At 37.9% G+C, this 16,364-nt stretch overlaps 1 protein-coding gene across 1 annotated transcript; it reads left to right on the plus strand.

Moving 5' to 3' along the window:
* The first annotated feature begins 13,677 nt into the window (after positions 1–13,677).
* Positions 13,678–15,725, plus strand: LOC113328908 (ferritin-2, chloroplastic-like). Its single transcript, XM_026575903.1, has 8 exons — positions 13,678–14,043; positions 14,142–14,225; positions 14,302–14,362; positions 14,439–14,526; positions 14,881–14,942; positions 15,088–15,153; positions 15,290–15,353; positions 15,441–15,725. Exons 1-8 carry the CDS (start codon positions 13,727–13,729, stop codon positions 15,476–15,478), a joined length of 780 nt encoding a protein of 259 aa, XP_026431688.1. The 5' UTR covers positions 13,678–13,726; the 3' UTR covers positions 15,479–15,725.
* Positions 15,726–16,364: the final 639 nt, after the last annotated feature.

Here is a 16,364-nt window from a genome sequence, read left to right on the forward strand (position 1 = left end):
AGAGGTCGTGATCGGACGGCGCTAAACGTGCGTAGAGAGAGAAAGACAAAGGTTTTGACGTGACAAGATAGTGACCGTTAGATTTAATTTTTTTTTGAACAGCAATCAAAAGAACCAAGGAGGACCTCCTATAGGGAAGAAAGCAGGGCCTATTTGATTACGTGGGAAGTTCTCGTATCATTAGAGAAGAGGTGTCAAGTGTCAAGAAGAAGAGAGGCTTCTTAACGTTTTTAGGGTTCAAAGATTTATTATTCTGGGGTTGAGTAGACGGCTAAACCCTAATTTTTGTCGTGTACACTTTACGTTTTCTTTTTTTTTGTTAGTGGAGGGATCTCGTGTTTAAGTATCATGACAATTTCTAAGCCGTGTTTGTTTCACTTACAGTCCAACCTCGATAAATGAATAACCTCGTCAAATGAATAATTTTTTTCGCTCCCGGTTTGAGCCAAGAGGATGAATGAATAATCTCGCTTAACGCATTAATGAATAAAAATAATTGAATTCTTAAAAGCTCTATAGAAATATAAACGAATAATCACTAATTAAATTTCATATAAAAAAATAACCTCTCTCCGTCCCATTATAGATGACCTACTTGGTTCAAAATTTTGTCCCACTATTACTTGACATATCTCATTATACAAGGGGATATTTCTAAAACTATCCTTTTGATTGATTATCGTTAGTATAAGAAATATGTATAATTTGGTATCCATGTTTATATTCGTTATGTAGGCATTTTAAAATGTTTTTCAATGATATAAAGTTTACGAAAATCGATGGTATCGTTTGTGGGATAAATCATTTCTAAATTTGATAAGTTATTATCCATAAGGGTATAATTATAAAATACCTAAGAATACTCATTTCCATTGGTTGCCTTAAGAATTGTGCAAACCTGAACTAGGTCATCTAATAGTGAGACGGAGGGAGTATATGAGAATAAACCGAAATACATAATTAATAAATTTTACATAAAAATGTATGTAGAAATAACATAAAATGTGAAGCAAAGTAATTTTATGTAATTCTTGCATAATTTCTGAAATATTTTGCTCATGTTGTAGCAAGTAATTTTTTATGGTGATCATCGCTTGAAAGGCCTCATTGGATGACACATTTGGTACGATGCTACCAAGGCCGTCTTAGGCCTACGGCGAAATGGTCGACGGCCCTAGGCCCAAATTTTGTAAGGGCCCAAAATATGAAGACCTAACTATACTTTTTTTTTTTTTTGACAAACTTTTTCACTAGATATAAATCAAAGGATAGTGAAAAACAATCAAAACTTTGGAAATCGGAGACTTCACTCAATTGATAGTTTGGCAATGCTAGCTTTCACAAATTTTGGGATTTTTCTGATTTAGGATCAAAAAATCCATAGAACAACTCTTAAAACCATCGTCTAAGTTGATATAGAGTGAGTATTAAGTCAGTGGCGCTTGTAATCAAACCTCGAATGAGTTAAATTTATCTGTTGTCCAAGGATACCGAAACCCAAGAAGCACAACGGAAAATGGGTCATTTGTCCAAATATTTTTAAAACATGGTTCAAATGGATGATTAAAAATTAGTATGTGTGAAATGGACACTAAAAAAATAGCAAGGATGAAACTGGATGCATCCTGACTATTTTTACATTTTTTTCCATTTAAACAGTATCAAAATCTAAATGTCTTTTTCACCCGAAAATTATTGATTTTAGTCTTTTTAACCAATTTTATGGAATCACAACTGATTGGCTTCTATACTTTCATTAGCTTGTTTTTTCCGCCCACCTTAAATTTAAAGTCAAATGGATGGAATTCCTTTCAGTAAAATCAAACTAGGTGTTTCTGCTACACTCTTAGAATATTCTAAAGAAAAATTAAAGCAAAAAAGTTATAGACAAGTAAGCGCAAAAAATGTCCCAAAACTGAAGGTGATTTGGTATGAGAAAATTCAATAAAGTGAAGCATTTGCAAATTGCAATTGGCAAAAAATTCCACTTCAACTTTATAGAGACTTTAGATACAGTGATTTGGATGAAAATTGATGAACTAATAATTAACAACTGTATATTCTAACTCGTCCCCATTTCATTGAATTGGTTTTGGAAGTGTAGAAATGAATGAGAAATTAAATCCATGTACCAGACATTGGGCCCTATTCAATTTGTTTTTGAGTTATGCTACACTGACCGGTCTGGGTGCCAGGATAAATTCCGTGTCTCACAGTCCCGGGGACTCCATCATGGAGAATTACAGGGGTGGTTTTTTTCATATCTAATACGCACAATACAACATGTTGCCAACATTTGAAACACTCGTACTATTTTTGTTGAGGTTTTTAGTGTAATGAGAAAAAAATAAAAATTGGACCAACTTAAGGTTTTGGTGTCTGTCCAACTAGGGTGGTTCTCTATAAATCGTGATTTTGAACCATCGCAAAACCAGCCACTCATTATAAATGGGTCCACCCATGAAGAAAACAAAGGGGCCAGCTTCGGGACTCACCAATTGTGATTGAGCAGTTTAGTTGTGGTTCGAAACCACAATTTATTTAGAATTCTCGGTTCAACAATAACAATTGCATTCCATGCATAGTTATAGTTGTTTATTTTGGAGATGTTACATGGTACATCGACAAAGTTGTTGAGTGATAACAACAACCAGCTGAGTTCTTCGAAACTCATCACCACCTGGGTAACTCAGCATCAGGGTGAGAGATCTTTTTCTTTCTTTCTTTTCCAAGCTAACTCGGCTGGTAGAAGTAAGCTTTAATATAATCTTTTGGGATGTAAGCCTTGCGGAAAAAAAATGAATAACCTTGCATAATGTTTATCAAAATGGGCTTTTTACAAAAATAGGCCTGTTTTTTGGTGCTTTTCAAATTTAGGCCACTTTTTTTATTTATTGCTAGACTAGGAAAGTTTTGACCAAAAGTGATGGATGGAAAGTTAGCACCGTTAGGTGTAACTAAAAAGACCTAAAAGTCCTTTGTATCACTGATTTAATGTTATATCATTGATTTAACTCAGTTAAATGAACATGAAAATTGTACACGTGGGCTCGGATATGCCATGTGGATTGCTTACGTGGGCTCGGATATGTCATGTGGACTGATTACGTGGGAATCATGTCACGGGAAAAATTTGTACATATCACCATTCACAGTTCCATTAATTGGCCCAATCTCCTTCAATTCAAAATCAATCCATGTAAAACCCAATTTCAGATTTACACCAGAAATTCAACTAAGCTGAGCTGCCATTTTAGATTTCCACAAACCATTTGCAGCTCAGCTGCCACCAACTGCTCCTGCTCTCCACCTGATTCTACAGTTGAGAGCCCTCTCATTACCACCAGTTAATCGCACAAAGCTGTCTACTTTAGCAGCAACAACTTCTTGTCATGATCTTAACTGTACTTCTTTCACAGCCATTTCCAACTGCACTCTGCCACAGCCACAAAAACACCTGCAAACTAGCTTCAACAATAACATAATCTCCACTGCAAACCAGCTTCAACAAAAACACCTGCTGTACCAGCCCTGTATCCTAGACATACATCTAATCATGGCAACAACTCAGCCCACAGCTGCAATCTAACCATACTTGTGCAACAAAGCCACTGCAAGCCTATATTCCTTCATCAACACCAATACCCTTTTCTGCCAAATACAAATCCCATAGTTCCATTGCAACCATCTTTTAAGCCTGCTTCAACAACAGCCAACCATCAACAGTCCTCTAAAACAGTATTTCTATTCTTGCACAAGCCATACAGTCTAAACAACAAAATTTCAACTACAACAAAATATAATCGTTGTTTTTCACTAGTTGACTGGTCATGAAGACAGACTTTGAAAAAAAAGTATCAACACAGTTTTAGTATTTCTTTACCTTAGACACTTCAAGTGGGATACATATCATCCTTGTATTGCGCCCGAACAAATCTCAAGAGAAGCAACTCCTAGAATGGAAAACACATACAGTCTTCAATCTCTACCAGCTGCAACACCTCAACCAACTATCACCACATCAAATTCACTACCTTCAACAGCCTTCACTACCTTCTACAGCCTTGTAATCTCATCATTTCCGCAGCTTCAACTTCATTTACAACCCTGCAATTACAGCTTGCCCTCAGCTCTTGTTAGTTCATCTCACCACGGCATCACTCCGCTGCAAACCACCTACCAACTCAAGAACCCATCTGCTCATTCAACACCAATTGCACATTTTTCTCTGTTACTCACCTCATGCCTCACTGTCATGAGCTACAACCACCAACTAGCTCAATACCACCTTTAATTCTAAGTACTAGCACCATCTGAGACTGCAACCATTCTTGCAGTGCAACCCCTGCATATCTCGACAGCAGCAAATCATACCCTGTGTTGTTCTTGCTCAAATGCAACTACCAGCACCAATTACCATCAGAACTCAGTCATACACAAACCAAAATCAAATATAGGAGCAACCCAATCTTCTTAATTCCTGCAATTTTCGGTTTCAATCTTCTGTGAAATTATACACAGCACCCATCTCTCCATCCAGGCCATCACGAACTGTGAATTAGTAGCACCACCATCTTCTTCTTCTGATGCTGTAATTTATCCAACAAGAACCCCACCTGAATTCCCATCAAGCTCAAACCCATTCACCAGATGAGTCATACCCATCTCTATTCATCAACACAACTGCTGATTGCTTCATTACAAAGCTTCGATTTCTCACCCAGCAGCAACAAAACCAACGGAAACCCTAACTCTGAATCACCACAGCTTAATCATTTCTTCTATTTCTGTTCGCATCTCTTGTTCACAGTTCAACCTTGCTCAATTCACCACCATTACCATCTCATAATCTCTACCAGTACCCATCTTCAAAACCTCTTCTTATTGATAATTCGAGCACAACAGCAAATCACATCTCCGACCAATGGCATCTCCATCAGTTCATGTTGGTTTCTCTCTTCAATCGCATCGATCTAATACTCAATTATAGAAGAAACCCGTCTCTGATTCTCCTCAGATTAGATCCAAACACCATCAATACTTTCTTCACAAACTGAACCTTAATCTACTTTGCTTCTCAATTTCTATCAAACCCTTTTTCTCGAATTCCCATGTTCAATCAATTTCAGAACCATCATCAATTTCTTCCTACAAATCTTTTCAGTGAAACCCTAATTTAATTCCAAATCCTCTCTTCACTAATTTGAGCAGAAGAAGAAAACGGAAGGAGAAGAAAACAAAGAAGAAGAAGATAAGAAGAAGAAGAATGAATGAGATCGAACACGTGACTGACACACACGTGTGAAGGACATTTCAGTAATCTTACCACATGTATGAGATCTCCCTATATGATATTTTGGCGAGATATTGACAAGTCAACGCGATAAATTGACCGAGATGGTTAAAGTGGATGGAATCCGTTTAACTTGCCTAGTTTTGCAAGAAATAAAAAAAGTGGCCTAGAAATGAAAGTGAGGGTCCAGACCAGGCCTACTTCTGCATATAATCCTATCAAAATTGTACCGCATGTGGATCTATAACTTGGACAAGGACGTTGTCTTATTGCAGTATTGTGGTGGTAAGACTGTGCAGGCGCTCTCCATGAATTCAACATCATTTTCTAAGACTCGCAGTGTCTCCAAAGGAAGGCAAATGTTGATAGTTATAACTCCTTCAACTGGACCAGGATCAGTTGTAATCTTCCCCTCGTACTTGAAGTTGCTCCCTTATCGGCTCGCGAGTGGTGGACCCCAGCCGAAATGGGTGCCATAAAGATTGAATCTTGTCGAGCCGAGCACTGATAAGTTAGTAGGTGATATCAAGTCAAAAATTGACGGCATCATAGGATTTTGCACCCATGACTCCCAACCACGTTGAATCTCAACATCGTTGCAAGTCTCAACCGCTTGTTTCAGTAACAGTGCTCCAAATCTTTGACATTTCTCAAGCAAGTCTCCTGCCTTAACAGTTGCAACCGCAATCTCAATTGAGTTTCCAAAGTAACCATTGCGTAAAGGTGGATGTATTCTATGCCTGGTACTAACTGCGAGCTGTTGAAAAACGTGTTCACTGGGATGCAAATTTCTAGATCGCGTTACTGCTGTCCAAACATGAGCCAATGCAGCTTGTACCGCTGAAAGACTGGTATGATTTTCCGAGTTGACGTCCCCTTTGAGTTTTGCAATTTTCTCTGGTGTGAAATGAAATAATCTTTGCCTTAATAGTGGATCTGGAACATACCTTTCTACAAAAAGTTTGTCAATGGATGAAAAAGGTAGATGAATGGGGAAACTGGTAGTTTTGGGTAACCAACGAGGCTCGGCATTAATTGGAGGAAGTGAGCTGATATGCCCGGTTATGCCTCTAGAAATCTGAGACCATAAATTGATGAAATGCCAACATGAAGTACCATCACATACGACATGATTCACGCTGCACGCTATGAAAATGCCATCAGCCAATTCTGCTGCCTGTACCGAGAGCAAGGGCAGTGATAGACCTTCGTAGTTTGGTATGCCATTAAGGGTGAAGAAGAGTCAAACATTGCAGGAATGTAGGTTGCCTCAAGCAAATCAGCTAAGGTAACATATGCAACAGCATGTATTAGTTCAGCACCCGCAGAGTTGCAGTTAATGTAGAATGATATGGTACTGTCGTCATCATGCTTTGTCATTGCCAGACGACCTGCCAGAGGAAAGAAATAGTCGAGCGTTTGTGATAAACAACTCTTAAGGTGACTAAGAATCGTACTTGTTTCTCCGGGATCGGAGTCTTTTCCGTGAAGTAATTTAATGGATTTTGGTTTAGCAAATAGAAGACCCACTTAAGCATACACATCTCTAAGCAACCATAGATCACTTGGGCTTAACTCTATCCTCTGATCAGTTGTATCCTTCTTCTGTGTTGCTGGTATGATTGTGCTTGTCGAAACATGGCGAACCTTGTTGGATGTAATATTCATTCTCGGTTCAACTGTACACCGGGACATATATCTACACACAACTTGTTATGTGTTGGAGGATTATGAGTACAAGACAGTGGTACGAAATGCAGCACTTATGTTACGACTTATGATATTGATTAGAGTCGTTTAAAACTGAAATCACCCATTAATTAAACATTTTTCCATCAAAATATTCAACTAGTGACTCCAAAATTTCCATATTAATGACTTATTTGGAGGAGCCTGCAGCCGTCTGGATGTATTGGTTAATGATTTGATAAGTAATGCCAAAAGTTGATTAGCTAGTTGTTTATCATTATCAGAATGATTTGAATTGTGCAGTTTTTAGATTTTAGTATCAACGCATAATTCATAAGTGAGGCATACCACATGATGATGTGCTTTTCGTCATTAAAACTGGTGGCGGTTTAAGATCGATGCACTGATAATTACAAGATTTTCTATTTTTTTTGAAGCATGAAATTTATTAGATTAGACTGGATACGTAATACCCGTAGAGTCTGCCATTAATAATTACAAGATATTAAGAATGGAACTCATTTTACTAGACCCAAAAGTGCTTTGGTTTTGCTACATTCATAGAAGGTCCATAGAACATTCTTTGGAAAAAAGATGCAGCAAAAGTCAGAAAGTGCAACAGAGTCACAAAAAAGCAAGGGGATTTGACACGAGAAAATTCAAAAAGGAAAAAAAAAAATGAATAAAAGGGAAGCATTTGCGAATTGCAAATTAAAGAGGTTAGATACGTAGTATAATTACACTTCAACTTTGTAAAGATCTTTAGTTAAAGTGATTCGACTGAAAATGGGTGAACTAACAAGAACTAGATATCTTTTACTTTCCCCCATATCTTTGTAGTGGTTTTGAAAGTGAAAAATGAAGAGAAGTCAAATACATGTTCCAGACATTGGCCCCTATTCAAGATGTTTTTTCCATCTTTGCACATTGCTTGTGGTACAAACCTTGTTGCTAGCTTTTGAAACACTACTACTGTTTCTGTTGAGGTTTTAAGTTTTAAGTGTACATAATAAAATGCCTCGCTATGAAACAGTATTATTGATAATGATATATAGACGACCTCAAAAAGAGTTGTCCGGACAGGATGGTCCAGGAGACTTTATACACTTGATTTGAAGGAAGGACTAGTTTACATGTTTGGAAATGAAGTCACCAATATAACTTGAGTTTTATCAATCGAACTCTGTGGTTTTCTCACAGCATAGGCCGTTGGCACTTCATGAACATCGCTTCTTCGTCTTGGTGCCTACAAACTATTAACCCCGTGCTAATCACTTATGTTCATATGTCTCTTTGTAATTGCGAAATTCTGAAAGGAATTCAATGCTGTACACGGTGATGTTTTCTTGAATGTTTAAGCCTAGTTTGAAATATGTAAAAACATATATAGGCGATTAGAGTAAATATATGCTTACCGAATCACGGCGGCATTAAGGATATCTGGATGTGAAAGAAACAATTCTTCTAATTCTGCCGGAGCAACCTGCATATGTATAGATCTTAATCTTACTATACAAAAAACTGAAATACGATCATATGCTGTCATATGTAAAGGCAGGGACGGGGCTAAGTGAGGCTATAGCCCGTCCCTTATTTTGGGTAGAAATTCTTTTAGGGTATTTATTTGGGCGATTTTTGAACTTAGCCCAACAGCTTAATTGTATTCGCCCACTGGTTATCAAGATCACTGGCCAGTAAACACCAGAATCAACTAAAATTTTGGTTTTCTTAGTTTGCCCCCACTACAAGTCTACAATATTATAAATTAATGTAGAGCTTGTTAAGAAGAAGGCGATACGGAGATTGCAGGTGATACGAAGAGACGAAAGAGATATGAATAAGATGAAATTGATAAGAGATTAAGAAAAGATAAAAGAGAATTCGTGTAAACGAATAAGATTGATAATAATATTGTTTGATAAAGATTGTATATCCTCTAAACAAGAAGGCTTAGCCTTTATATAGATTCTACAAGAACCGGCTAAAAGAAAGAAAAGGAAATTCTAAGTAAATTAGGAAAGTAAAAGACTTGCAAAGCAAGTAAACGAGACAAAGTTGATTACAGAATGGGATCAACTTATCAGAGTTGCTTCAGAAGAATGGAGGCAACTAGTCACAGTTGCTTTAGTCGAAAAGGGATCAACTTGTCATAGTTGATGCTGTCTTGAAGCAAAGGATGTCCTATATCAGTCCCCTCCTTCTTGAAAGAAACTCGCCCTCGAGTTAGCCAGTGAAAAGAACTTCATTCTCTCCATGAAGAACGTAAGTACCACGTTTACGGGCTTACCACGATCAAACACAAACTTGTATCTCTAAAGATCATAAACCGAAACATCCAAGAAATGTGTCTCAAAGCATCATAAGAGTTGTGCTTAAATTTCCCACGATCAAAAACAAAAATCACGTCACTAGTGTTGGTAACGAAAACCATGCCAGCAACGACTTCCATGAATATAATATGTGTGTCTTCCAACTTCGGAGCTTCACCTTTTAAAGCGTATTCAATTAACTCAGTCTTTCTCTGGTCCAAAAATTTGAGCAGCTCCTTGAATCTAGTAACAATATTTCTGTTTTGGAACAGAAACCACCAACCAAGTCTTCTAACTTCGACATAACGTCTGGCATCAACTGTGTAGTCTAAAAATGTCGCAAACGGCGAAGCATAAGTAGGTAGAGAAAAAAAAATAGTATTGAAAATGTCATTGAACTTTTCTTCGTCTGTAATAACTGGTCGAAATCCACTCATACTGTATCCATAACTATCTAGTACTTGTTTTTGTTCCATAAAATTAACTTGCTCAACCACCTTTACTAACCAAGATTCAGAATACCCAAAAAAAAAAAATGGTGCTGAGTACCATGTATCTCTGCCAATCCATGCTTACATCGATGCACTTTTCATATCTCTTGTGGATGTTATCCTTTATAACACATAACTGACCTTGCCTGCGAGGTGCGGTAGTCATTGACAATTCTTTCTCGTTAATCACTTTTAGGAAAATAACAACCAATGACAAATCCCGTACTGTTGCACTCACAACTTCTAGCCAAAAATTAACCATAATTTCCAAGAGAGCAGATACGAACTTAAACCACTGTTTAATGTATAAATGGTCTGTAAACGGTATAACAATTTTATTGCACTGCTCGTTGATCTCCAAAGTCCTTGAGATTGTTTTACCCCTTTCGAAGTAATTTTCAAAGTTAACCCTAAATATGAAATCGAGTATAACTATTGGATGGCTTGTAGACAAACCAGTGTCTTCAGAAAAACTAGCATCTCCAGTTTCAAACCAATTTTCATCATTTGGTTTTGTAACTTGTTAGAATTCGGGCATCCAACTGAAAACCAATTGGCAACAAATGGAATAGCTCCACACCTTATATGGACCGCTGTATGGTTGCCCTGCCTTTTTGGGTCTTACTGGGTATCACGTCTCATACAGGGCTTGGCTGTGATAACATATTAGAATACCATGACAAAGTAAGATGTCTTCCTCGACCTTTTCTTCCAAGGTTGGTATGTACACAAGAACTCCAAGACGTTGTACCATATTCCAATCACAAAGAACAGTAGATTTTCATAGCGTGCATTAGGATTGACGAAGAAATCTCAAAGAACTTGTAAAATATTGGGAAGGTTGTCTTCATGATATCACCAGTTCGAATAGTCACACTTCCTTGATCGACACAGTGATTTTCCGCAATATAAGGGTTTGTTTTAACAAGAAGCAGATCCATAAGACTATTGTGATGTATCGCAGTGAGAAAAACTTTTGACCTTTCACCATTTATCCAGATTAAGTTTCTGGTCTTTGTTGTACCTGCCGGACCAAAGTCAATTTTCTCCAAGATCGTCCAACCATCATCATTATTCAATCCACTTGAAGCATATGTGGATAAAGAATTCGTTGTCATTGAAGCAAATTCATTACATGGTGTAGTCATAACCACTTTGCTGCGTTGAGAAATAATGAACAACAACGACTTCAGCGTATTGCCCCACTCATTGTGCTCATCATTTGTAAATAACATGGAATTTATTATATCTCCCAAAAGATCATGTGTGATACCCAAAAATATAGAATGGATATTAAGTTTTAGTGGGCTCTCATTAAAAGCTTCTGTATTTTCCATCAAGAGCAATTCCTTGGTATTTGACAGAACCATTTCAAGTAGGCGAACTATTATAAATAAGTTGGAGAAATCCTTGCCCCTCGATCGTAGCATCAACCATTGAATTAAAAGTGATAATGTTATATGGAGATCCTTCCGTTGACAAGTCATGGATCAAATATACAGTAAACTCCACCGTACCATTGTCGCGAAAAATATCAACCATGCGAGCAACCACCATGAGAACAAATAATATTTTCCCGAAAGATGAATGAAGGTCATATGAAACGGCAGAAGTTAGCTGTGCAGATATGCTTCTCGTACTTCTTGCTGTCGAGAATAGCACAAGAGCGTTTTTCAAATTTCTTAGCTGCTCCACTAATTCTTCTGCCAACGATAGTCTCTTAGCCTTCAAAAAAATCCGACCACGAATTCTTCCAATATAATTTCCGGTAGTCATATCGATTTGAGGTCGAAAATCATATTCATAGAGAGACGTATAAAAATTTGAAACAGGCATGCGAATAGATTTTGTTGAGAATCAACTGTTTACTTTGGGTTACTTGGATATACCTCAAAATAATCTCCAGAGGCCAGCTCATGATCAACAGCCTTACAATGGTTCCTATATGAGATCATTCGCGGTTCTCATGAGTAAGAACTCGATAATCCTCAACAGTAGGCAAAGCACATATTTCATTATCAGGAACTAGTACATCCATAGGTTTATTAACGTTAGATGACTCATCAATAAACTTCAAAGAATTATGCGACAGTTCCTTTTGATAATTAACTTCCACAGGTTGCGGACCTTCAAAAGTCTCCTCTGAAACTTGAATCGAAGAGAGTAAATCATCCGCTACAGCTGCTGTTGTCCCACGCAAAACATCCACTAAATGTTGATCCCGTAAGCCGTCACGACCGCACGATGTGTCTTTTGGGAAGCTTTTGATAGGACCCAAAACTGCCCTGGAATCCACCGATACAGATTCGACAATGAAATCACCAACTGGAACCTCAGGAGGAAGCGCATGTGGATGTTTGTCAAGCAAATCTAAGTATGTCTTCTCATTGCATGGAGCAACTCCGGAAGAAGATAATACTCGGATTGCATCAGCAAAGTGGCCGCACCCATCTTCCCCTGACATGCTGTCAGATTGGCCATACCTTGTTTCTTCGAATCTGCCTTCCTAGAAACCATACAAATCGGATGCTTTAGCAAGTTATTCACCAGGGTGAGACAACCGTTGGGCTCCTTCCATACTGAGAGGGCCTTATTGATTGTGGCAACTTGCAGACGCTTTCTGTTACCATATTTAGCTTCCGCTGCACTTCTCGGTATGAACAAAGCCAGGGTACAGGAGGGAAGAAGCAAGAGCTGTAACCAAGCTGACAAGTTAGCAGGGTTTACTATAATTCTGTCGAGACAAGTCTTCAACATTCTCGAGAATGCAAGACGACACTGGTGAGGTATACATGTTATTGTTGTAACCTGTCTTAGGAACACAACGTCTAGTAAAACACCTACGGCTTCACTTCCCTCTTCCACCGCATCACAAACTAATTCACATGCATTATCCAAACACACAACACTTACCTCAACTTGTTTAGCCAAACCGTGATGTTGTGTGTTTAGTTAAACACACAGCACTTACCTGAACTATATTTGAAAGTGTATCTTAAAAAATAAAATATATTTATTTGGGTTTGGTGGGTGTTTATTAGGGATTATATAATATTTTGTGGGACCCTTTTATAATAAAAATCTGTTATAATAACTAATAAGAAAGAAAGAAGAAAGAAATAAAAACTATAAACAATTATTTAGCGATCGAGTCTAAACCGGGAGCGATGGAGACTAAACCAGGATAGAAAGTCTCAACCGAGCGGTCGAGTGTCGATCGCTCGGTAACTACTCGATCTCACCTGGCGTAGTGGAAGAAATATCACTTTACCATGTGAGTTTGCTGGTTTGCCAGCTCCATAACGATAGATTTTCCACACCCATAGAAACCGGCCTAAATGCATTTCTCCGATGAAAAGTGAACTGACCCTAAATCAGATGAAAATGACCCTTTGTTCCCTTTACTCGGGTTGGGTGGTCTTGGGAGGGAGCTAATCGCACCGTTTAGACCGTGAGTGCTGCAGACATTTGATGTCCCTCCTGCGTGGCCAGACCGCCTAAGCGTCCTTGTTGCCAAGGGGAACACTCTTCGCTCGACCCTTCTCGATGCCGACAGTTCGGCTTTCCGTCTCGTTTTCAAATCTCCGCTTTACTCCGCTTCTCCGGTGACACCCCTGCCAAGTACATCCCGCCCTACCGGAGTTGTCCAGTCCGAAGCAGCCGTCCAGACTTGATCTATCGAGCTGCTGATCCGACCCTGCCACCAACAGTATCCGACGAGTCGTTTTCAATTTTTTGGGACTACCCGACCTACCAACAAGAGATAAACCATCATCTAGAATCGACCGGAGAGAGTATTATAGTGCACATGATTGTTCACGTGCAAACTTAAAACTAGGGAATTAGAGTGACCTCTGAATCTGATGCATTCCCTAAATACCCTCTAAAAGTCTTTTGTATGGGATGGAGCCAGAAAGGTCCTTAATCTCCTCTGATATCCCACCATGTTTCTGAGAGCATCTCCATCGACGGCATTCTCTCTATCAACAGCAGTAGTTGATAATGTGAACCAATTCACTTCTTCTTCTTCGTCATCTGTGAGTCTTTCATCATCACAGAGAAGAACTGATGGATTTGTGATGAGTGTATCGGGGAATCAGTCGATTAATAATCCTAGTCCAGTAACTACTGGAGTTGTTTTTGAACCGTTTGTGGAAGTTCAAAAAGAACTCCAAGTAATATCAGATCTTCCTCAAGAACAATCTCTTGCTCGTCATAAGTTTTCAAATGTTTGTGAAGCTGCCATTAATGATCACATCAAGTAATTTCTTCTAACTTTGATCTACTTTCATCTCATCTCGTTGATTTTATTTATTTTTGTTAATTACTTTTAGAAAATCTTTGATTTGATTGAATCAGTTGGGAATACAACTTATCGTATGTGTATCATGGGGTGTACGCGTACCTTGACCGGGATTATGTTGCTCTGGAGGGATTTGCTAAGTAATTTTCTGTCTGAAAACCCTTGAGAATTTTGATTTTTGTGATTTTGTTTAATTTTGTGTTGTTTTGATCATAGGTTCTTTAAGGGAGCTATTGCAGAGAAAAGGGAACGTGCTGAGCTACTTATAGAATACCAGGTGTTTGTTTAATTACCTGTGTTGAGTTAATCTGTTTTTGGGGTGTTAATTGACGATGCTGGTTACTAATTCTTAGAATAAAAGAGGGGGTAGAGTCAAGCTAGATATGATGCTAATGCCCACGTCTGAATTCGATCACTCTGAGAAAGGAGAAGCATTGTATGGTATGTCCTCCTCCTCGTCAAATTCGTATTTCCATGTCAATTGTTTGGTGGTGTTTGTGCAATTGCTGCTAGTAAACGTGAGTTAGTGCAACTATTAAAACTTTGAAATTGTTTGGTGACATTTTCAATCACAGTCATGTGTGCCACTCATGCATACTGTGGCTGTCACATTTTGGATTGTTTTTAGTGAGAGTCACAGCTTGTATTTCTTATTGGTCCCCTGCTAGGGTTAGACTTGTTTGCTAATGAGTATTTTTCTGGGATACGGTTGTTCTTTTCTCCATGAACTTAGCTTATATTCTTACTGCTAGTTGTATCTCTTGTACTGAAAATATGGCTGATTTCTTGACTCAGCCATGGAGTTTGCATTATTTCTAGAGAAGTCAACAAACACGAAGCTTCTCCAGTTACATAGTGTAAGCTTCAACCTCTTACAATTTCTACCTTGTCTCTAATAAGAAATCACATAGTTGTATTTCCTGTTTTAACTTTCCAGTGTTCAAATTATACTCTCTATAGGCTTTTACCAAGATAATGGCTTTATCATTGAACAAAATACAGATAGCAGATGAAAACAATGATGTGCAATTGGCTGAATTTGTTGAGAGCAACTTCTTGCGTGAGCAGGTGGAGTACCCTTTCTTCTGTTTTTCAATTTCATATCAAGGATTTGTCTGATGCTTATTCCATTGTTTTAGCTGTTGATAAGGAGAAATACTTCCACTTTCATATCTAACAAGTTATTTTAATTTCTCTTTTCCAGGTGGAAGCCATTAAGAAGATCTCTGAATTTGTTGCTGAGTTGAGAAGGGTCGGCAAGGGATATGGTAATATTTGGAACTCAAATCATAACCACTAATTCCTTGGTAAAATATGTTTTTCTAAACAAGTATTTTCAATTTGTGAAATTGCAGGGGTATGGCACTTTGACCAGATGCTCTTGAATACATGATGCAGTCTTCCACACTTCTCAACAGTTTCATTTTAGTTTGGCATGCATACGTTTGTCTGCGTGTGTATATCATATTGGGTTCTTGTAATATTGTGCATTAGTAACTTCTGGGGTTTGGGATGTCTTCTGACTACCTAGACATAGTAATGTGGTGGATTATCGATGTCTAACCATAGTACTAAAGATCCAAAGTAAACACAAAATGAACTGGAATTGTTCAATGTATACCCTTTTTTGATTTGGTTCACTTCATGACTAACAACATTTGCTCAATATCTATATTCCCTCCTTTGTGTCATCTTTATTAAAAGGAAATTGAGGTTTCCTCCTTGGTCTTGAGTGAACTTCATTACCGACGAACTAAACACTTTCCCTTGCTTTCTCTCTAAGAGCTTCTCCACTGGTCAATCGGGTTAGACATTCTCTTGATATTTATTTAAAATCCTCTTATCGGGGCTTTAAAAGGCTTGGTTTTTTTGGGAGCTATCTAGGATCGCGAAATAGTAATAATGAACACCCCCTATCCAAATATTTACATAGTGACTAATATGTCCCCAATTTAATTTGAGATAACCATCACTAATCATGATTAGATAACCAATTAAGACTAATTCATTTCTTTAAGTTAAGTGAGGAAGATGAAAATTAAAAAAAAAAAAACTAATATGAGTGATTCAAACAAGACTTTTGATGTGGGTGAATCCTCATCTTCAAAATACGATAACATATTAATACCCATCAACAATGACAATTTTTTTCTCAAACTCAACATAACAAATATGAACTTTAGTATGATTTCGAAGGACCATCCCAAGAAGAAGAAGAAATTGAAGAAACGAATGCTCAAGATAACCAGGTATACCTCTAATCTAACTCCAATTTCAGT

Source organism: Papaver somniferum, unplaced genomic scaffold (assembly GCF_003573695.1).
Source record: "Papaver somniferum cultivar HN1 unplaced genomic scaffold, ASM357369v1 unplaced-scaffold_114, whole genome shotgun sequence".
In the NCBI taxonomy this organism is placed as follows: Eukaryota; Viridiplantae; Streptophyta; class Magnoliopsida; order Ranunculales; family Papaveraceae; genus Papaver; species Papaver somniferum.

Bases quoted from the DNA above. Each gene is read 5' to 3' on its own strand.
- LOC113328908 (XM_026575903.1), top strand. From the start codon at position 13,727: ATGTTTCTGAGAGCATCTCCATCGACGGCATTCTCTCTATCAACAGCA. The intron at 14,044-14,141 runs GTAATTTCTTCT...TGATTGAATCAG, and splicing joins GCCATTAATGATCACATCAA to TTGGGAATACAACTTATCGT. The intron at 14,527-14,880 runs GTATGTCCTCCT...TTCTTGACTCAG, and splicing joins GAAAGGAGAAGCATTGTATG to CCATGGAGTTTGCATTATTT.